General features: G+C 36.0%; 1 protein-coding gene across 1 annotated transcript in view; it reads left to right on the forward strand.

The window, feature by feature from the left end:
* Positions 1–24,636, forward strand: part of Cac (cacophony) — a 200,009-nt gene that overhangs the window by 139,978 nt on the left and 35,395 nt on the right. The window contains 1 exon segment of the mRNA XM_064034849.1: positions 23,419–23,553. Within this exon segment, the coding sequence (XP_063890919.1) occupies positions 23,419–23,553 (135 nt within the window).

The following is a 24,636-nucleotide window of genomic DNA, read 5'->3' on the forward strand; positions in this document are numbered from 1 at the left end:
CACACTCTGTGGCAACACCTGGGCAGATCCTGCTATGCACTGCTCAAGTCAATATAATTGACAGTCAATCTTCTGAGAATTATACTGTTAAAGCTCTCTTAGACAATGGAAGTCAATCGTCATTCATTACTGAAAGATTGCAGAGAAAAATGAATTTGTCTTGTTCCAATACAAACATATCAATTGCTGGTATAAATAATAAAGTGACTAATACTAATAAAATGTGTAACATAAAACTTAAATCGCGGATTAACTTATTCCAGACAAATGTGAAATGTCTTGTTGTGCCTCAGATTACTGGTACATTGCCTAGTACATTTGTTGACTCCTCTAACTTCAACTTTCCTAAATCTATAAACCTAGCAGATCCTACCTACTTTATACCCTCTGAAATAGACATACTGCTAGGTGCTGATGTTTACTGGGAAATTGTCGATTCTAAACAAGTTAAATTAGGAAAAAATAAACCTACACTGCAAAAATCTAAACTGGGTTGGCTCGTGTCTGGCCCGACTGGTTTGAGATCTACTCCTTCTATTACTACTAATTCTAACTTGAGCACAAGGTGTTTTGTGCAGCTCGCATCCGAGTGTTCTAATAAAGATCTATACACTGGATCAGACTATGACGACTTAACTACTACTGGCTTATCTCAGGACTTCAGTAAAGAATCTTCTGTTTTAGGATTGAAATGGTCACCTAGCCTTGACATTTTGCACTATTCAGTTGAAACTACATCTACTCCTAAAACAACGAAACGCTCTATATTATCAAATTGATGATGATCCCTTAGGTCCCTTATTTACTTGCACTATTTTACATAAAATCTTATTACAGAAACTTTGGTTACTTAAAATCGACTGGAGTGATGAAATCCCAAATGATATTAAAAGGTCATGGAAAGAATTCTATAAAGAATCTGAATATTGCACTCAGATTTAGATACCTAGATACATTTTCTGTAATTCTCCTATTTATATAGAAGTACATTGCTTTTCTGATGCTTCACAAGAAGCGTGCATGTATTTATCTAAAGTCAAGTAATAATTAAGGTGAGATTAAATGTAATTTGTTATGTGCTAAAACTACAGTTGCTCCTTTAAAGGCTGAAACAATTCCCCGTTTGGAATTTTACGTGCTTTACTTAGTGCTAAACTATATTCCAAAGTTCTTCATTCTTGAAACCTTAGTATTTCACGCTCAGTATTTTGGACAGTTTCAACTATAGTTCTAGGGTGGTTAAAGCACCACCTAGAACTCTTAAAACTTATGTAAGTAACCGTATTGAACAAATTGCTTGGCGCCATGTATCATCTGAGCAAAATGCTGCTGATATGGCGTCCAGGTGCGTTTGACCACGGCTTCTCTATAATAATGCTCTTGGGTGGCATGGTCTTTCATTTCTGACCAAGCCTGAAGATAACTTAAAGCCCCGACTTAAAGCTACTTCTACCTTGCCTGAAATAATAATAAGTTAAATATCCAAACTATTACTACTGATGTTGTACTATTTCAAAATTACTCCAAATTATATAAACTACAAAGGATATTTGCTTATGTACTAAAATTTATAAACAACATTAATAGGCTGAATACTAAACTTAATGTGTACTTACTTGTTCTGAGTTGAACAATTCACTGGAACTATTAGCTAAGGTGTCACAGAGATAAAACTTAAAAACTTTGTGGGTGCTAATAAGAACTGAATAGGCTGTTCAGAGAAAATGAGCGTTTGATTGGCGACTACGCGGGCGGAGAAGGCATACTTAAATTCTCACCCGCATATGCACCGCATTCCGGGGGAATCTAGGAGGCCGGAGTCAAAACGGCCAAATTCCATTTAAAATGTATAGCGGGTAATTCTAGTTCAATCTTCGAGGAGATATCTACACTCTCTCTCTTTCCTGCTATGCATCCCACATAGTGGTGGGGTCAGCTTTTCTTATTTTCTCCACTTCGCTTTATCCGTGACGTCGTTCTCGGACACCTGGCACTTTCGATATCTACACTCTTTGAACAAATTGAGGCTATTACGAATCGCGTCCTGTATGCGTACTGCAATGTCAGCTGATCCATCTGATCTCTCCGCACTTACTCCTGGGCACTTTCTTGTGGGTAGACCGTTAACCTCGCTGCCATCACCCGTGAGTGAGAAGATCGGTAGCAACCGGTACAAACTTATTGAGCGCCTACGGCAACACTTCTGGTCTCGTCGGGCAGAGGACTATCTAGCCACTCTACAGCAGCGTGTAAAATGGCAGCAAGAACAGCAGCCAGTTCGTGCCGGCAACTTGGTCTTCGTGTTGGACGACCAGCTACCACCCATGAAATGACTTATGGGCCGCATTAAGAAGCTCTATCCTGGAAATGACGCTGCTGCAGGGTAGTCGACGTCAAGACAGAGAACGGCGTCATTCATAGGCCCGTCTCTCGACTAGCCCTACTAGATTCCCATGAGCTCCTTGGGGAACATGTCCCCAAGGGGGGGGAGGATGTTAAACGTCAAAACTTCTTGGACAGAAAATGAAACCTTCTTTTACTTTTTTCTTCTTTGTTCTTTTGTTCTGCACTTTTGTTTTAGAAGCTGTCACTTGAAAAATGTCATGAAGGCAAAAATTGTATTTTAATTTATTTTTTATTCTAACTAATTACTTTTACTATGATTAAAAGCTTATAAGAAATACTCGACGCTTTGACTAAAACCCTGTCTGCGAGGCATTGTAAACACAAGGTATACTCCTAATGCAATAATTGCATTGTTTACTTCACCCTTTCATACGCGACAGTTATCGGTGCACAACTGTAGCCACACAGTGCAGCCCACGCCTTCTCTATATTAACGTACAAGTAATGGTTGTAACTCGTCACACCTGCCCTATTTACCGCTCTAAATACTGACCTATGCCATTGTACATCGGTTTATATTTAGTTTTATTTTGCAAGTTTATGTGACAAAGACATATAATTAAAAAAAAGATATCAAGGTATACTCCTAATGCAAAAATTGCAATGTTTACACCGCCCTTCTATACCCGACAGTTATCGGTGCACAACTGTAGCCACACAGTGCAGCCCACGCCTTCTCTATGTTACCGACCAAGTAATGGTTGTGACTTGTCAAACCTATTTACCGCTCTAAATACTGACCCTATGCCATTGTACATCGGTTTATATTTAGTTTTATTTTGCAAGTTTATGTGACAAAGACATATAATTAAAAAAAAGATATCAAGGTATACTCCTAATGCATAAATGACATTGTTTACACCGCCCTTCTATACGCGACAGTTATCGGAGCACGACTGTAGCCACACAGTGCAGCCCACGCCTTCTCTATGTAACCGTGCAAGTAATGGTTGTGACTTGTCGCACCCGCCCTATTTACTGCGCTAAATACTGATCCCATATTATTGTAAAGATATATATAAGATAAACAACACTATATATCACGGTGTCTTGAGTGAAGCTTGGTGATGGACAGACAGAAGGATAGCGAAGTCTGAGTAATGGGATCCCGTTTTACCCATTGGTGTGGAGCCCTAAAAATGGCATTGTTTACATCGTCTAACATCAAATAACACAGTTATAGTCTCAAAGTGCAGCCCACGCCTTCTCTATGTTACCGTGCAAGTAATGGTTGTTACTCGTCACACCCGCCCTATTTACCGCGATAAATACTGACCCGGTGTCATTGTACATCGGTTTATATTTAGTTTATTTTTTGCAAGTTTATTATGACAAGAGAATGTTTCATTTTTGTTTATGTAGTTGTATTTCTTACACACTACACAATATTTTCAAGCATCTGCTTTAGTAACTAAGCATTGACTTTCACAGTTAAGTTCTTGTGCATTTAAAATAAAAAATACGTGTGGCTTATGTCCTCTTTTGCAGTCAGATCCTATTAAACTAATGTGTACGCACAAAGTGCATCTGTACCTGATTTCGTTGCAGTTCTTTCATAAGTACCTACAACCTCTCTAAAAATTACCTACGTTTAAGTCTTTTATATTTATTTAACAATACTGGAGTATTCTCTAGGTTATTAGAACTACAAATTGTCGAGTACACGTGGAAGCCACTGAAAAGGTTAAGTATCAATGCACTTAACTTCTATTTAAAGGTCAGTAGTCAAAGGCTCTTAAAAGCTGCTGCAGTTACGGAAATTATAAAATATATTTTTAATGTAATTAAACGGTCTCGCAATTTTGTCCCACAGATAGTCTATTAATTAGATCATTGACAGAATATTAAAGTGCATAACAAAGCAGTATGTTCAATAATCATAATTATGAAGAATACCCTAAAAAGCGTTCATGAAATACATATACATAGGTATGTAACACATTAAAAAAATTAATCATCATCATCCCAATTTTATATGGCATGTTTTTTTACTTAATCTTCTATCTGCCATCAATCCTTAAAAAAATAGAATAGTGTGCATTTTTTTTTGTAATAATCACAGCCACAAATTATAAGGCAATTGAAACTGAACATGACTATGTCAATATCAGCAAATACGCTGTGTTCCATACCAAAGAAATGTAAAATCAACTATGCATACGTCCACTCGTATAATTTAGTACAGGGTCATTCATGAAGTAACGTGACTGTACTAACGTAGTATATTTAGTTCACATTACAGTCAGGCGATACTTGAATCAGCTGCAGTATTTGTTCTTCTTAGAGTTAAAATTTAGAATTTTCCAATACAGACATTTACGTTAAGGGTCCACAAAATTAATGGTTCATTTCCAAAGGAAAAAGTTCACACAAGCTAATATACAGATACTTTTGGTATTTCACTTTTATCAATGTCCGATGTCAGATATCTGAGAGTGACTGCACATTCTGCTGCCACTTCGATCCAAAACGGTTTCATGTAAATGCATACAAACCAGTAGTTTAGCTGCCTTCACGCAGTCGGCAAGTGCGGTCTTCAGCAAGTATTAAATTAAAAACGTACCTTATACCATACCTATCAGGAAATGCCGACTTCTTTGGCAATGTTCTTATACTCTTGGTATGGTACTTTTTTTCTAACACAAGTGTTCGTCATAAAACAAATGAAAGCTACGTCATCGAACAGTAATTCTAGACTACAAATTACTATGACGTTGTAAAGTCCTTGAATGTCCTCAAACTGCACTATACAATGGCATACACAAGTATTATTAAGTTGAGAGTAAATATCCCGCATGACATCCATACATGGACACTCGACTCCGCTGAGCACTGTAATCCACCAACAGGGACTTATCAAGAAATGCCGACTTCTATGGCAATGTTCTTATACTCTTGATACAGTACTTTTTTCTTATGACAAGTGTTGGTCATAGAACAAATGAAAGCTACGTCATTTTTAACGACGTCAAAAATCATCAAATGACCCCTCCCGCTGTGGGTTAGCAGCGGTGAGGGAGTGTCAGACTCTTACTGACTAAAAACCGTCGTGTTCCGTCGTAGCCCTTTTATGTACCAGGGCCGCGGTAACTCTTTCGAAAGATACGTCATCGAACAGCAATGCAAAGACTATAAAGTACTATGACGTCATAGTCCTTGAATGTCCTCAAACTGCACTGTACAGTGGCATACACAAGTATTATTAAGTTGAGAGTAAATATCCCTTATGACGTCCATACATGGACACTCGACTCCGCTGATCACTGTAATCCACCAACAGGGACCTATTAGGAAATGCCGACTTCTATAGCAATGTTCATATACTCTTGGTATTTCTTATGAAAAGTGTTGGTCATATAACAAATGAAAGCTACGTCATTTTTAACGACGTCAAAAATCATCAAATGACCCCTCCCGCTGTGGGTTAGCAGCGGTGAGGGAGTGTCAGACTCTTACTGACTAAAAACCATCGTGTTCCGTCGTAGCCCTTTTATGTACCAGCGCCGCGGTAACTCTTTCGAAAGCTACGTCATCGAACAGTAAATCAGATTTACAATAAAGTACTATGACGCTGTAAAGTCCTTGAATGTCCTCAAACTGCACTGTACAATGGCATACACAAGTATTATTAAGTTGAGAGTAAATATCCCGCATGACGTACATACATGGACACTCGAGCCCGCTGAGCACTGTAACCCACCAACAGGGACCTATCAAGAAATGCCGAGTTCTATGGCAATGTTCTTATACTTTTGGTATAGTACTTTTTTGATTATATACCAAATGAAAGCTACATCATTTTTTTAACGACGTCAAAAATCATCAAATGACCCCTCCCGCTGTGGGTTAGCAGCGGTGAGGGAGTGTCAGACTCTTACTGACTAAAATCCGTCGTGTTCCGTCGTGGGCCAGCTCCGCGGTAACTCTTAAGCTGCGTCATCGAACAGCAATATTCAGACTTACAATAAAGTACTATGACGCTGTAAAGTCCTTGAATGTCCTCAAACTGCACTGTACAATGGCATACACAAGTATTATTAAGTTGAGGGTAAATATCCCGCATGACGTCCATACATGGACACTCGAGTCCGCTGAGCACTGTAATCCACTTTGCGTCGTCTGACACTTGGAGCTGTGACGCGCGAACAGCTGATGGTCTGAAGCGCCACTAAAGGGTTAAATCGTATTTGTTGTTGCATAGAAACGGGTTTATAGGTCGGTAGGTTTGTGAAACCGTAGGAGTTTCGTTTAATTGTTAGTAGCTGTGTTGCAATTGCAGTGTTACCGTAGTGTTCAGCAAGTTTTGTACTTACCTACTTATATTATACATGCCAAAATAAATGCATAGAAACTTTTTTGTTGTTGTACTCGTATGTACGAAAAGTAGTTAAGCAAGTGGTGCAAGAGCAAATAACAATTCATTCCATTTTACTGATTACTTAGAACTTTGTAAGTATGTAGTCACACAAAATGCAATCACTGCAATTTGACCCACTTTTAGTTATCAAGTCACAAAATAAGAAAAGTAGGACAAAATTAAAAATGGAATATAGAAAGACCGACCAGCAACGATTCTCATCTTCGTTCCAAATTCGAAATGTAAATAAATTCGAATTGCGATTCTATAATCCGCCATCCGACAGGCCCGCTGTCATTGGTGGTTCCCTTACCTGACGGTATCGTTGGCAGCTCTGTAGCGGTCATTTTTGGCGGGAAATTGCCCCATATCCGACGATCGTCGATACCTCGTCGCGACTCGTTTTGTCCATCAAACCTGTTTGTATGGACAGTGTGTCTATGAATTTTTCGTCCAGTGATTGACGTGTTTGCTAGTGGTGTTTTTTTTTTGTTTTTTAGAGCGAGTATTTTGAATTTCGAACGTTGTTTTTATGCTGTTGACTGCACTGTGATGAATGTGGGTCATAGCTTACTGGTACCAAATTCTTTGGTTGAATAGCTTTAGCTAATAAGGTTTTTAGTATTTCGTAACAAATGTTTAAAAGTTATAATGAAATGCAGTTTTTGATGGTTGTTTAAGTTGTATTCATTAGTTGTGATAAGTTAGCTCGATCTAGTTTTAGGTTGTTACTGAAAAAATACCGAAATTTCATAGTGATTTCGGCGCTGAAGGTCAAACAGGTTAAATTTTCTATCTAAAATTTTTCACCCAATGTCAAAATCATTCCGTACAAATTAAAACTAAAGTGTAATCACCTACTATTTTGACAGTAGCGTTCCGATTCGCACAGTGATTCGCCAGTTAGCATTGTAGATGCTGTTGCCTACATGTCGATGTGTTTACAAGCCTGACTGGCGTGCCAACCGCCAGTAAGTCGACTGGCAATGCCAGGCCATTCACTAATGGAAACTTAACGTAAAACTAACGACGTTTTATGTTAAATATAGAATATGGATAATATTAGCTACGGTTTTTTGGGAAATAGTCATTAAATCCATAATTGAAATTGTTTTTATGAATCCTACTTCTAACAATAGCCAACAATTGTATACGAATTGCTTGTTGGTAGTTTACATGTATTTTTAAATCATAATAAGTAGTGTATATGCCTACTTCTCAGGCATTAAAAAATATACATGTCAATTTTCAACATTTTTTTTGTACGTTCGAAATTTGAGTTTGTTTTTTATCAAAAATACGAAAGAGTTTCTAAACCACTTTTAGTCTAACCAGCCAGCATCACCTAACTAGAACTAATCAAAACAACCTAACTTTTTAAACATCGAACACAGTTTGCTTGCAATAGAACCTACACGGTGGAAAACAAAACGTTTATCTGTGGTTAGTGTTGCGGGCTTAATGCGAAGTCGATGCAAACGATGGCGATGCCTCACAGTCTAGACTGAGCTTAGACTGCATTACCTGGGCTGGTAATGTTATAATTGTACCTACGTGATTAATATTGTGTTTGAAGATTAGGTCCGCTTGTATGATAAAGCAGGCTTTTGGTTTTGTATAAACCATACTTAGATAATTTACAGCTTTAAAATTATATTATGTTCATGCATATAATACCTCTGTGCTTATTTGCTTCTTCCCTTCAAATGATACTGAATAACATCATTATCAAAGACATTCGTGAACGAACTATATTTTTTATACACCTACGCTAGAAAAGCGTAGCCGCTACGCAGTCTCCATATGCCAAGCCACTTTTAGCTACGATATCTCAATCAAATCACATTAAATTTCCATTGTTACATCGAAATATTTTATTGTTTTGTTTACACACACACACATAAATGATAAATTTCTGAGTCTAGATATTTTTTTTGTCTATATTTTTTGTTTAAAAGGTCATCTCATCTCAATGGTATTCTTTGTTACTAAAGTACGAGTATGTTACTAAAGAAAATATTCATTATCAACTTATTCACCTATACAAAAGCGTAGTGCTAAAACAAACTAGATCTTGGCTGTCGCATATTATGGAGCTGCTTCACCCAGTTGGCGCCGTGTAGTCTTTCGCTCCGCGTTGGGTAAGCGGTCACTGACCCCGGTTTCAGCAACGCCTCATATACTCTGGCCTTCAATTCTAAGACTTCTTTGGATAATTATTTCTAGCTGGGGAACTAGTGTATTAAGATGGTAAATTTGCGTATTTTTTAAAGGTATTGTAGATTTTAAGTAGGTAATAGAACCACATTTTAATTATCATCATAGTCTCGAGACTTCGAATTGTGCTTTTGCACCGATCGATTACTTTGTAGGTAGGTATATTAGAAAGAAGTCACTTGATCTTACACATGAATGGGCTTCATAAAGCCATAGCTATCTGCTAGCTATGTCTATGGATACAGATGCTAGTACAGATAGCAAGCAATCCTAAATATACATAACATCAGTACGAATTAAATATTAGTTTTTTCAGCATTAGTAAACAGAGCTGCTATCCTTAGTACATAACAATCCTAGGAAGTCTTAAAAAACATCATGAAGGCATTTGCATTTTTCAAATGGTTATTTTATTACTTTTAATCGTATTTACTATATCAATCAATCTTTAAAATTAATTCTGAATTTTATACAAATCTGTATAAGGGAAAGTTGAAAACAACTTTTAACATGAAGTGAAAATACAATACAACATGAATACAAACAAAAGCTACCCCATAACGTTACAACGTGAATGCAAATCGTAACTCAGATTAAAAATAAATTCTGAATTGTATACAAACCTGTATAAGGGAAAGTTGAAAACAACTTTTAACATGAAGTGAAAATACAATACAACATGAATACAAACAAAAGCTACCCCATAACGTTACAACGTGAATGCAAATCGTAACTCAGATTAAAAATAGACTAACTACATAAATTAACATTGTAATTCTAGGTTAAGACCGCCATCCTATTTGTATGTACCTACTAGTGTAGAAACGTTTACATCTTACCTTAGAACCTTATTCTGTTGCACTATGCCTACATCTGATAAATTATATTGATTCATATTACAAGCCTGTTACACTTCGACGATTTGTGTTACCTACAGCTAAACTAAAAGATTTATCTACAATGTCTCTGAAGAAAATATTCATCATCACAATAATCAGAATCTTAATCGTCCCACCGCTGGGCACAGGCCTCTTCTCACATGGAGAAGGATGGAAAGTGAAGAAATAATTAGTAAAAAATAGCGATTGAACTGAATATATTTTCTGTTTAAACGTTATGTGTACGCATCAGAAAGAAACAAAACATCCTGCAATCAAAACAGGTTTATTAACCATACGGTTTATAACAAATACTGAAGTTAATAATTATTAACCACAGGTAATCACAAATTATATTACCTACACATACCACATTAATCCTCTGAACGATTCGATAACCCAACATGTATCAGGCTTTATTTAAAACGCCTCGCTCCCCGAGTCTATAAATACATCGTGAAACCCGGTTAACCATGGTAAGTGAGTTACTTACGCCTAACTGGTTAACGCTTCATAGACACCTCTGTGTATCAATGCGGTTGTGAAGCTCAATGCACATCGGATTGCCTTGTAATTTTGTAACACAATGAGTTAATTGGGTATGCGATTCTATTCTAAAATGTGAATCTATACTAATACTAGAGGCTCGGTACTGCTTCGCTACTACGTATAAAGTGCCCAATTTTGCTACAAAAAATGTGATAAATGAAGAACCGGTCGACCGATTTCGATGAATCTACTAAACTAAGTAAAGCCTAAACATTTGGTTAACCATGGTAAGTGAGTTACTTACGCCTAACTGGTTAACGCTTCATGTCACCTCTGTGTATCAATGCGGTTGTGAAGCTCAATGCACATCGGATTGCCTTGTAATTTTGTAACACAATGAGTTAATTGGGTATGCGATTCGGTTTGGTCAGCTGTGCGATTGAAATGGGAATTTATACTAGTAGGTACTAGAGGCTTGGTTGGTGCTTCGCTACGTATAAAGATTTTGGTTACAAAAATTGACATAAACCAAACTTGACATAAACCACTTACTAAATAGTCTGAAGAAAATCTAAACATTTGGGTTGGACAGTTGAGCCCGTTCTGAACCTATAAAATTACCAAGAAAGGTGACTCAATTTTTATAAATATCAAATGTACATTATAAAGCAGAGGAATTTGTTTTTTTTCTTGAACATGCTAATTTCAGGGGGAAAAATTATTTCAGTGTTAGATAGCCTATTTATCGAAGAAGGTTATAGGCCTTTTTATCCGGGTTCGTGGACAAGTTTTCATTGGACGCGGGTGAAACCGCTAGCAGAAGTTAGTTTCCAATAAAAAGAAAACAAATGCAAAACGCTGTTTTGGAACACTTTTTAGTTTTGTGTTGTTGTTAATTAAGCGATTTCATACGTTTGAGAGTTTTTCAATAATAGTTTTAATTGAGTTTAGTTTGATTTCATGCGAGCAGTGCTAACCTGTTTTATTTGTGGTTTGGTTTTGATACATTGCGATTAATTTTAAACCATTTATCGTTCCGATATTCACCTCGTTGTTAGTCGGTACTTCAACTTAGTTATTAAACTTTCACACTACATGGTTATGCGTTAAACCTCGACACATTTTGTGTTGTATTGCTTGAAAAACGTTCAGCTGCTTTTATAAGCCACGGTCTATTATCATTTTAAAGTGCATCTTTATATATCACGTATTAATAATAACAAGCAAAGATAATCGTACTCAGCAAGTTTCATACATTACGAGTTCGACTCTTGTCATTATGCTCCAAGCCTTATAATATTTTATAATTTCTAGCAAATGATAACTAACAATTTTCGTCCTAAAGGCCACTTGACTTCTATCGTCTACTAGACAAAATATACAAAATCTCATTCAAAAACAACAATAAAACTTTCCCATATTCACATCAAAATCAGACTTCCATGAATCAAACTACAACTATCCGCAGAGCAGAAACGCCAACTCAATCCCACGCTTTCCCGCATTAGTAGATACTCGAATGCGGTACCTATCCCGGGAATGGGGGGTGACCTCGAAACCGCCGTAACGCCATGGCGCCGCGCCGTCGCCATCTCCCAAGGACCGAAGGACGACTGGCTGGGTTCCAGACAATGATAGCTGTGACGTCATCACTGTCCTATTGGTCCTGCCTGTTTTGATTCGCGTAGGATAAAGCTAGTTGATTGTTGCGTAATGTAGTAATATGGGAGTAAATGGAATTGTTTAGTGTAAGTGTGGATTATGTGGGTGTTCGTTGTTAAATATGTTTGTTGATAAGAAAATTAAAGTAGCTAGTAATTAGTAAGGAGCGAAATACCTGTGGAGAAAAGTCACATTCATCTGCATCACAGTCCTATCTCAAATGTATTGGGGTTGTCTTTCACAGGTAGGTATAGTAAACTGGTTCATGGTATTAATAATTTAGTAACACACTAGTGTCTAATGAAAGTTTTGAAAACTTTCACTCTCTACTAAGTGACAGAAATAAAGGTATATCGAAAGAATATTAACGCCGTTCTCTCCTCAGAAAGACTTGATTTGGGCGGCAGCATTCTATGGTGCCCTAGTACACTCATTAATACTGATAGTGAGTTGCAGTTTTCTATGTGATAGTGCGACTGCACTTCATTTACGTTCTGATTTCCACATAAAATCATGTCATGAGTCTCCATGACTCATGACCATTCTTTTCTAGTTCAGTTCTAGCCATTCTCTAAAGTTACATCCGCATCTTAAGGATACTTTTTCCCACGCCTTTCTATGTAACAATCATTTGAATCGCTGCAGTATTTTTGTCGTGACAGACAGACTGAGTGACTTTTGCATTTATAATATTAGTAAGAATTTACACCAAAAGCTTGTACACGTGTCCTCATCGATGTTGTATTAAATTGTAAAACTACAAACAGCATTACTAAGCCAAAGTTTATAGTTCAAGTTACATTTGACCGTCTCCTATCAGACTGACGTGTCGCAACGCGACGCCCACGCTACCGCCACTTCTAGGAAACAAGTTCGCTGTTTCTACGAATGTATAAATGTATTCATTTATATGTATGTATATCCGATATCGTAAATTCGTTTTATAGTCTCATTCTTTCAGCTGGATACGTTAATGGCTGAATTTTAAAAATATATCCTAGGAATATAGTATATATTTTATAGCAGTCAGGAAAAGAGCAACTATCACAACATATGAATTTATCATTTACTCAATAAATACGTTGGTGATATAATTTGTAATTGTAAAACCGCAACCCAATTTTGAATTTCAATATTTTAATACGTTAAGCTTTAATAAACACTGTCTGTAATTAATATTTACACATATAATGATTGAATGATTTCGAATAAAACAGATAGAATAATAAGATAAAGACTTGGCAAGTTAAGTATTTGTATTATGATTCGTTTCCCAACATGTGAGCTATAATCCCATTAATCTTATGAATAAAATATCAAATCTTCGTTGAATGACATTTTCGAAAATCCTCGAGAAGGATTGAAAGATCATTACAGCGGAAGTTTGGTGTTTTTGAATCGTTATTACTGTTTTTTAGAAAAAATTAGACACCACAACAGGACATTATTACAGCCTGGCTAGCTGGTGACACTCCCGTGGTCCAAAGGAGTGTCATTAGAGAGATAACCAGTACCTTGACGGTGTGCAGGTGGATTGTTAAATACTAATAAACACTGATCATTTCAGTAAAATCCAAATGTTTATAACCATTTATTAAATGTAACGTATTGATACACAATAAAGTAATTTAATTACGTCCACCACTAATACGCATCACTCAATTAATATCGACATCACACGTTATTCGAGCAATTGAACAACCAATTAAACGCCGATGCTATCCATTAATTAATAGAATGAATACTGCAGTTCACAACACCCGATTCGATTTAAATGATTGTCGATATGAAATATTTTAAAATATTTCGGTGAGCAATCGGAAAAATGAACGTATATTTTTTTAAAATAAACATGCGGACTCTTTTGTGACTTTAACATGTATACCGGACTGCGATCTCTTTTGTGGGAAAATCGTATGAACTCTTATTTCAATAAATAATAAGTAACCTCGTTTACTTTTATCTGAATAAAACCACTACTCTTTTTAAAGAAAGAAAGAAGAAAACTGTATCCCTCCTATCTAATATTGCATCTGTGTCACTCCATAATCTTGCATTACATTATATCTGAATTCGGTTCACAACCATTTACAAAGTTCAACTTCAACGAACGGGTTCAACCGTTCTCTAGCCAAAATGAAACAGGGTTTCAAGCTCCGCTTCGGGGGAGGTGGCCCGGTTCGCGTCGGCGCCCGGGCGTCGGACAGGGGCGCCGTCTCGTCTGTCCCATCTCCGAAAAAACCAGATATACCGGCGCCTTGGAAGACTCCCAGATTTTTTGCTTATAAATGTAGGCCTCGAGGTCACCCGCTTGTTATGTTAATGGGGGCTGGGAAAACCCTATGGTGTAGGAAATATTATAATTTGTCAGTGTCGCTGTGTGATAGGTCATTTTTCTCGAGTTAAAGACGTTTTTTGTTTGTTGTTGTCATCATCGTTTAGTTTGTTGCGCCGCTTAGCTTGATGGCGCGAAAGTTAATCGCGTTTCCTTGGATGAAAACATAATATAACTGAAGTGGATGCTGCTTTTGCATTTTTCTCTTGCATTTATTATGTAGCACTATTCACCTGACTGCTGAGAAGGTTTATGTTTTATTTTATTTAACAGCTTTTGCATTATAATGTCGCGTTCCGTAGCAACCACTCCGCGTAACCAAGAAGTAAACTATGTCCTTTTTCTGGCTGTTTGCTACCAAACATTTAGCTACATCGGTGAATTAGTCTTGGTGTGAAAGACACACAGTCACAATTTTAACAACTATCAGACAGTACCTATGTACCTACTTTTCATCACGAAATCCTACACATTTACGCAGCCGCCTAGCTGTAGCGTACTAAATATTACAGCAGTGAACAACAACTGTAATTCATACAGTTGCATTTAATCTCAGAACAATATTTTGCCTCGCTTCCGCGTCCCGAGTAAATTGAAAATTCCTCAACCACGTACTTTTGAAAAATGTGTTCCAAAAGCATAAAATCTTGTACTCTAGAGATTTCTTTATTTTCATTTGTGTTTTACTATAAGATCCTCTGTACACAAGAGTTTATCATACACATGTACGAGTGTTGTAAATGATTTTGAATACTTGAAACAAAGCAGTTATGTTTTTCTTTTTCATTCGGGGCCCGATTGCTGTCTCATCAGACTTTGAGAGTACATTGTCTGTGTATGTATTTATAACATCTGTAGCTGTCTGATCTCCTTTCAAAAAAGTTGTTACCCTCCACTTACCTAGTGGTAATAGTCCATTTCCATCTGTAGACCAACTTAAAATCCAAACTAATATTATAAATGCGAAAGTAACTCTGTCTGTCTGTCTGTCTGTCTTTTCTTCACGCCTAAACTACTGAACCGATTTGTGTGAAATTTGGTACAGACATAGTTTGAAACTTGAGAAAGGACATAGGATAGTTTTTATTACAAAAAAAAATATAAATAAAATTCTTCCGGACATATAGCGCCATCTATTGGTCAAATAAAAAATCTGCTGGTAGTCACTATTCCACGCGAACGAAGTTGTGGGCAAAAGCTAGTAATAAAATATGTAGGTTTATAAAGATGTTGATTTCGATTTTTGAGAATTTCACATGCTACATAAAGTAGCCATTTCATAGACTAACAAATTAATCCTAATTTACATGTTCTTAATACCTGTATCCTAAATACGTTCTTTTACTCGTAATGTATTTGTTACCAAGAAACATTGTTTTATTGAAAGTTCACCAGCTTAACTGAGTTCATTGACCCCCCTGTGAAATTTGCTTACAAGATTGATTACTCGTGTAACTGGTGCCGGTATTGGTGCGAAAATACTGACTTTGTACGATACTCGTGGTTGGTACAAATGTCTGTGACTAAATAATTTCGTTAATTTACTCGTTTATTACTTATCAAGAAATAATTTAAGCTTCATTTGTTTCGAACTTGAAATATCAGTCATGTTAACGGAACTTCCTTGTATTCCAATATGAACCATTTTTGTTGATAATAATATGTTTATCAATTTCAACAGTTATACTTACTGGCGAATCAGGTATCCTTATACTTGATTTTAAATTGAGATTAGAAGGAAGGAAAAATAGGAATAAGGAAAAATTATTTTTTGTCTAGCAATAAATACTTGTGTATGTTACAGTAAACACTACATGAAATAAATCAGAATCAAACCTATGAAGCTTTAGCCTATGATTCTGATATTAGCCTCGACAATGACTTAACAAAAGATAAGTAAAATAATAAAGCACTGTTGTAATACTGTTTGTATACATAATCAATATTTCATGAACAATGTCCATCATATTATGTAGACATCCATTAGATAGTAGAACATTGAATGTATTTTACACATTTGTAAATCCCCCTGCCTCGCTCAAAATTTTTACTTGAATTCCGTCCAGTATGTTTTCTTTTTCTATACATTTACTATGTATATTTGTCATATCACGATTTACATCCTTTCCAGCCATATCGTCTAGTCTCCAGACAGCTATAAAACCAATCTTTCTCAACTATGGATTGAGTAATTAACGTAAAATTAATTTTTGCCAAAAGAGCACTGCCAAATTTTATCTGAAAGATTTAACATCTAGTGCACACAGTGAAGACAAAACACGTAAAGTCAAACGGGTAGTCATAGTCATGGGAGATTGTAAGTCATTTATTATGTACCACCTAAAATAGAATGCCCAAGGAGGGTTGACGTCAGGCCGCTCGTAAAACTTTGTCAGACCCCTTGCAGCATGGCTAGTGAAATAGGCATGCTGTGATGATCCCAAGCAATTTCGTTGTATGTGGAATGTTAATAGTAGATCAAATGCTTGAATAGTTAATTGACAAATCTAGTGATGTAGATTTATTGTCAAAGTGTATCGGGTTGCCCCGGTAACTGGTTGTGAATGTCAGGAGTGTAGGCAGTCGCTCCATGTAAAACACTGGTACTCAGCTTTATCCCGTCAGACTTTTTTTTTTTATCGACGTAAAATCATCAAATGACCCCTCCCGCTGTGGGTTAGCAGCGGTGAGGGAGTGTCAGACTCTTACTGACTAAAATCGTCGTGTTCCGTCTAGTGATGTAAAATGAAAAAAAACGATTTGTTTTTTTTCACTTTATTGAAAAAAAACATGAAAAAAAACTTTGCATCGTTGTTTTTTTTCTAAATTTGGTTTTTTTTCTAGCCTACTTTTTAGTTCAATTTTCAAAATTTCCCTTTCGTTGAGTTAATATAAATGAATGTTGCCAATATTTTCATGAAATTTGGTTCTGTTTTATCAGAAAAGTACCGTAGATTCAAGAATAAACCTAAGACTCTATTATGTAACCTTAAGTATTAATCTTTAACGGTAAATGCCCTAACAATTTAAGAGTTATTATACTCTTGAAAAAAACAAGGCCCAGAAAAAAAACTGTTTTTTATCTGGTTTTTTTTCAAGGTTTTTTTTCACACTAGAAAAAAAACGGTTTTTTTGCAACACTAGTTCCGTCATAGGCCTTTTATGTACCAGGGCTGCGGTATCTCTTTCGAACAACCCGCAGCCCCGGCAGGCCTTGGCCCTGCTGGGCCCATCCCGTCAGACTGGAAGCCAATACTTGCTTACTTTGGAAATGACTCGGGATGATGATAATGCTGTAGAATTAAAGTTAAAGAAAAGTCTTCCATTAGCCCTATATTATAGAAAACAAATACAGTATTTAGGTGCTATGTATACAGCCAACAATACCCATAAAGTATGTCTGTCCTGGAAATCCTCCAATTTCTAAGTCCTTGATTACATCAGACGTACTTCAACCACTTGAACACACAACGAGACAGTTCGAATTTATGTGTTGTCTATGATATTTTTGAGAGCGAAGGGCACAGACAAGGGCTTTTTTGAATGTCAGTCGTGCCGGGTGAATGTACAGCGACTAAAGAAATATGGCGGTTTTGTTAAATTGTGTGGATTTGTGTTTCTGGAATATTCTATGTAAAAGAAGTTATTAAATCTAAGAGAAGTGCCTCGATGTAGCTAATGAAACCAGCCATGTATCTAATGCACTCGATTCGATTTTCGACATTGGTGATTTTTACAAAAAAATCGTGTGTAGGATTTGTTGCCTTCTGTCACCTGATAGCTACATGCTTGTCCATTTTAGCTCGATACCTATATGGATAGTTAAAATATGTAGTTAGCGAAATGTATTTAAACTGAAAAGACTGTCTAATCCGCCAACAATGAAAAATATACTCGTATTACCTATTACAATAGATTTAAAGCAAAATATGAAATCTAGTAACAAAATCATGCATTATATTTAATTCAGGATTGTATGCAAACATTGTTTATCCAAATATACATTTCGATATTATATGACATCGAACTGACAATCTGACATGCTGTCCAAATCGCAAAATGTAACATTATTTTATATTGAAATTACAAACACGCATTATTATAACCTAGTTTGGCTAGCTAGCTATTTTTCTGGTTTTATAGTTTAGTTTACAAAGCAAAGAATTTTAGAACATTCACTAGGTTTTGTAATACAAAATATTGTTTCGATGAAAGTCTCCTCTACACCTTCTTTTCCTTAGTATATTTCGAAAAACTAAAATTAAAAGGATACGCAATGGCGCAGACACAATTCTACTGCACATAAGTAAATATGTACAAATCCACCAGCTAAATAAACGAAAACCCACAAAATAACTCAATAAACATATTGACCGATTCTCTTACTGCCCAATGCGGTTACAACATAAATTATTCAATTACATGAAGTGACCGACTTGCCAAAATGTAACGTTGCCGAGTTTCGGTCAAAATGGAAAGTGGCCAAATATATCTCATTGTAAATCCTTGAATAAACGAAACTTGGCGATACCATGGCTGCTGTTTGCCATAACCAAGTATTATCTTTAATATTGTGTACAACTTGGCACAGAAACCCATGTGTTAACATTACTTAGGGACATTATATAGGTATTTGGGATACGAGACTAACCTCGATTTATGAAGAAATTATTGTTGTAACTATTTTTGTGACTGATGATATATTTATACGCAATGCTGTATTTATCTATTGAGACTTACGTATTAAAAATATATAGGTATGTTTTAAATAATTTTTCGGTTTTGGTTTCGAAAGCTAGCCAATTTCCAAGCTATAAAGTGACGCCATCTAGTGAGCTCGCAACTTTAAGACAAACTTAACAAAAAGTGATGCTTCCAAGACCCAGTCTTCTTTTTACTTTAACAAAAAGATACACCAATGAGATAATACAATAGTGGGTTAGGTATTTTCGTTTTCAATCTTAAAATAATAAAAAAACGCATGTCAATATTTTTATTTTTTATTTTCATTTTATAAATGCAGGTAGTTAACAATAAATATTCGTTTAGTTGAGACCGCGAGCAGTTGACAGTTAGTATTCGATAGCTAAGTGATCGAGACTTTGTGGCATTCCGTATTATCACCAGTAAATAATAATATTAGAAGATTAGAAAAAGTAAACAACGCTATAGTTTTAGATAAGTGCTAGTTGTCAGATGAACGTGCAGACGACATGTCGTAAGTTCTTTTGTTTTTATTTTATTAAGTGTTAACAAATGTTGTTTGGATTTACGGAAACCGTTTGATTGTGTGTGGTGTGTTTATTTTAAAATTCTGGTAATTTCAAGCTTTTAATGTCTATCATTACAATTCATGTGTAATCTACATACAGTCCCTAGGTCTCAAAATAAAAGTTGTCTCGTTTTGTATCCCGTCTCAAAAAGAGGTCTGTAATGTTGTAAGTTTGACCGCTATGAAATGTGTGTCTATGTTTGTGACGCCCGTGTCAGTAGTTTTTTATCTAATGCACCGATTTGGATGCAGCTCTTTTTAGGTGAAAGCTGGTGCTTAGTAGTAGTAGTTTACTAAAGATAAATTGACACCGTAATTTCAATAGCGATCTATTGAAGTTTCTTTCTTGTAGGTAACGGTTCGCCGTTATCTTTATACTAATTAAGAGTACCATGTGATATTTATTTTTGTTTGACCGTTAGAAGATTTGTTATCTGAGGCCGTCGTTAAGACCTGCCAAACATTACATACAGGGCACCAAATTTTTTGCCTAGCCATTTGTTATCTTTGAGCCTGATAATTTGAGTTTAGACAAACATAAATTCTCGAGGTATGACGCTGATAGTGAATTTTAATATTCTTATTAGTACCCAGACAAAACACTCCATACTTTCTCAACCTGATCTATCAAACATTTTATTGTGACTCCAAGTTTCCTCACTTCGTTCATAAAACTGCCATCTTCAGACAAAGACGTTCAAAAGCAAGCAAAATGGCAAGCACACACTTTACCGCTGTGCTAACACGACGGCCCAGTAACATAAGACCTACATCCCCCCTTCTCATATCCAGACGACAATAACTCTAGTGGTCTAGCTAATGAGGCGAGCGAAGGGCAAGATGCGCCGATGTCCTTAGCCGCGGCCGATCACTCGACCTCTCCCCCCAACCCTCTCCTATCTCCTCTTACCCCCCTCTGACCCCCTCTCTCGTCTCTCCCGTTCTATTGTGTTCATAAGGTTTTTGGGTGCCGCCAGTTCTTTCATCAAAATTGTGTTAAGTTTTCATAAAGTTAAGTACGAATGAGTGTGATTTATCTTTTACCTTTACATTTTTAATGCCTTTGGTATTAAAATTGTTTGAAGTATTTTACGTTTATGTAGCGTTTAAGATGAGCTTGTTACATAGCAGTCAGGGTTAAAGTGTGCTTTCTGCGGTCTTTCTGTGGATGGGGCTTACTTTTACTATACATACTTTTTCATTGATACTAAAATACTTAAAATCACAAACTGCATAAAGCAACGCAGCTGCTGCTAATCTAAAACATCAGATATTAAAACCAAAATATTATAGTGACTTATAAAACAGCATAAATTCTTAGACGTGAGGCAAAATGCACTAGAATTAATTTATTCAAATCTTTTCCACGTTTACACACACGAATTGTTATTCCAATTAAAAATGTCTAAGTAGGTGGTAAAGTATATGGTATTAGGTGAACTTATGGTTTACTTGGAATCCATTAATTACTGACGTTACGTTATTCAAATGAAAATACTAATAACTAGTTGTGGTACCTACTATGTTTTTCCGATTGGCTCATTGTTGTATTTTTCCATGTTATTTATTTACTTTAAAGAAATTCTAGCGTAATACTACTTACTACATATTTTGTTTTTTATTACCGCTCAGTAGGTATCACACGTGTTTTATCAAGATTATCCCACTATTCTTCGCTTAGTGTGTTATTAATTTGGGAATATACATACTATTTTTTTACAACTTTATCTCCATGTATTATGATGTTTTTCCACAACTTTGTGCCTCTGCTAATACGATTGATGAGTGAATAGCATTTGTTAGCGAACAGTACGTAATAATAACTTACAGAATAATTCGATCATTTCTTATTTTGAACCCGACTTCCAAATACTGTTATTCATTATGCAGAAAAAGTCATTTATATTCTGAACAGTTATTGAAAATCAGACGTAAATAAAATCACTTTCTTAATAAATATTATAGTTTACCTGTCAAGAGGTTACTCACATCTACTGGGCCCTTGGCACTCCCAGTTTGGGGGACAATAAAAAAAAATCAGGAACTGTATAGAGAATTGAGTTTCCTTTCAATATTATTAAATTACGATTTGATATATTTAGTGGACACTTACGATATATTGAAAGAAAGTCGAGCTTTTTGTGGTAAACACAGATCAAATGTTTCACAGGATTCGTTATACTAGTCAGTCTTTCGTAGTTGCGTTATGCGTACACAATTTGTTTTAACTATGCACCGTAAAAATATATAGGTAATATTAGTTACTTAACTTTATGATAAACTGATTCATCTGGCTGTTTTTAGGCACGAGCTCCTTATTCACAGGCAAAAAAATAAATCTTTCAACGTACTACACAGACTAATACGGACTCCATTTAATCTAAAAGGTTGAACTACCTTACTATCTATCATTGTTTATTTTCCTCCCAAACTTAGATGGCAGCCCTGATAACAGTCGAAAACTAGCGTATTAATTAATCTAATATAGTGAAACATCCCCTTTCTACCGTCACGTGTATACATATACATATGTATGTATATACGTACATACTGACCTAGATTTTGCATGTCTATTCGCCACACGTAACATATTATGTGTCAGTACAAGTCGTAATACAATTACTATTGTAAAGAATATGTTTCTGTTTCCGCGGTTTTCTAATTTAGCTTCTCTTTTTTAAATGAACTTTTTTGTTCTACTAATTATGACTATTGGTTCTGTCTGACGTACATATGTGCTATGTAATTAACTGTCTCGCGGAAAAAGAGATAAAATGCCATTCTTCAATAAAAAGCTATCAAATCAGATAAGTAGTTACCTACAAAGTCTTCAGCTTTAAAATATGAACCTTATACCTAGATAGATAATTGACATACTTAGACCTCTTTTAGATTTGAGCTTTCCTCATTTTAGAACTACTCATATGGCGAACGTTCTTTATATTTCGCACCACATCTAGTTTCGGTTTAAGTTGCAGACCATCACAAATAGTAAGTATACAAACATAACAAAAAATATTAAAAACCGAAAACTCCAGCAACAAAAACAGTAAATTATTATCAAAGAAACGTCCAAACATTCGTAAAGCGTAGCGATTAATTTTGTAATTTAACATAGTTTCATATTTTAGCGCGACATTGGAGTTTAATTGATAATGATATCATTAACCGCTCGAGCCTTCCCAGTCATGCACAGAACTGTTTAATGATATTGTATCACGCTATCGTACCAAATTATAATTGTACTAGCTTATGCTGGCCTAGTACACCTAGCTTCTTGATTAAATAATTCGGTTCGCTTGGAAGCAAAGTTTACTTCCTTGGTGCTGCGTTTATCGTGTTATATACCTTATCTACCTATAGTTTGCACCGTATTGTATGTTTACTATGTTTAATGCCAAAAAATTTGCGGACTGGAATACAACTAACGAATAAACTAAACGTATGGATATATAAAGCTCGCACGTTTTTAAATGACATATACGAAATTTGATCTCTACTCGAAGAACACGGACGGAAAAACGCCTTATGCTATACTAATTACACCTAGTACCAACCTAAAGTATGCACTTTGAAGCAGGTGCCAGTAGAATGCCAGTAGGGTTGCATTTCTTTTTAACCATACCACTTAAAAAAAACCATGAGCGCATATTTCAAAAGCCTTTAGGCTCGTACCGGTGCTATTCTTATCACAAAAATGACTCCGATTTTCTTTAACAACATAATCTGTCATCCACCAGCTACCAGGAGCGCACATATCAAAGGAGGTTCAAAAGACTTATGTTGCCTTATCACGTTCCAGGTTGGCGGCAGCGCAGGAGGCGGCGGGGGCGCAGGCTCGCGCGGCGCCAGCTGATACCATGGGCGGCGCGCACCAGCCCGCTACTCCAGGGCCCAGCTCACTCTTTATATTTGCCGACGAAAATCCTATTCGGAGGTTTGTATACTTTTTTTGTATTGTATTTACCTAGATTTTTAAATCGGAAAACCAATTTGTTGCAAGATATAAGTTAGGTTAAAATATTTGTACAGTTATTTTTATTATGTACATCAAGTCATTATGTGTTTCAAGTCAATCAGTCATCAGACGACCATTCGTCTTCATCAAAACTTGATGCTCTGCGCTTTTGTAAATTTTCAGTCAGTGGCTCGTTTTAGGGGATTAAAAATGTTTAAGTCTTAGTTACGTGTAGGTATATGAAAACCTGTGGCTGATGCATGGGTTAGATAGGAAACAGTGAAATAAGGAGATAGTTTTGCTGCGTTGATCCGAAATAGTTTAGGAGAGGAGAATATTGATTTGAAGTCTAACCTGAATCTTGATTGTTTTAGGTAGTTAGATTAGCTATTCTTGCGTTGTAATAAGTTATTGCAGTACAATATGACAATACCGGACTAACACAAATACTAACACCACCTGTGTACATATCACATGAGGAGAGTAATTAGTTCAATATTTGCAAGCTTCCTGCTGCAATTTCTTGCAGTACCGACAATTTCTATTATAGTCACCATTATCATCATCATCAAAGCAACTATTTATTTCCCTACTCTCTTCCTACATATTTATACACATTCTACATCTACGCTGTTTTCTACATCAACTGCATTCCATCATAGAATGTTTCGCACAACGATGCAGCATGTAAATAAAAAAAAAATGTTATTTTAAAACCGTCACGTACACGGAAAACAAGGGTGAAAATGAAAAAAGTTTTTCAACTTTTTTTTATAGGTATGTAGGCGTTGATAATTGGGTGTCATTCAACGGGACTAGTTTGGCGTTCGATATGCGTGGCGCGCTTTCCATGTGGAACGCAAATAAATACATTCGGTATTGGAAACTTTTAGTGACGGGAACTTTTCATTTAGTTGTTTGTTATTAGTGTTATTTACTTTTCTATAATTATGTTGGTGTAATATTATTGTTTAGTTTGTGTTAATTTAATTGAAGCTTGGACTGTGAATGAAATGTTGAGGTTGAACGTGTGATGACAATGAATTGATAATGAATAAGTTA

The sequence above is a fragment of the Helicoverpa armigera genome, chromosome 5 (assembly GCF_030705265.1).
Source record: "Helicoverpa armigera isolate CAAS_96S chromosome 5, ASM3070526v1, whole genome shotgun sequence".
Lineage (NCBI taxonomy): Eukaryota > Metazoa > Arthropoda > Insecta > Lepidoptera > Noctuidae > Helicoverpa > Helicoverpa armigera.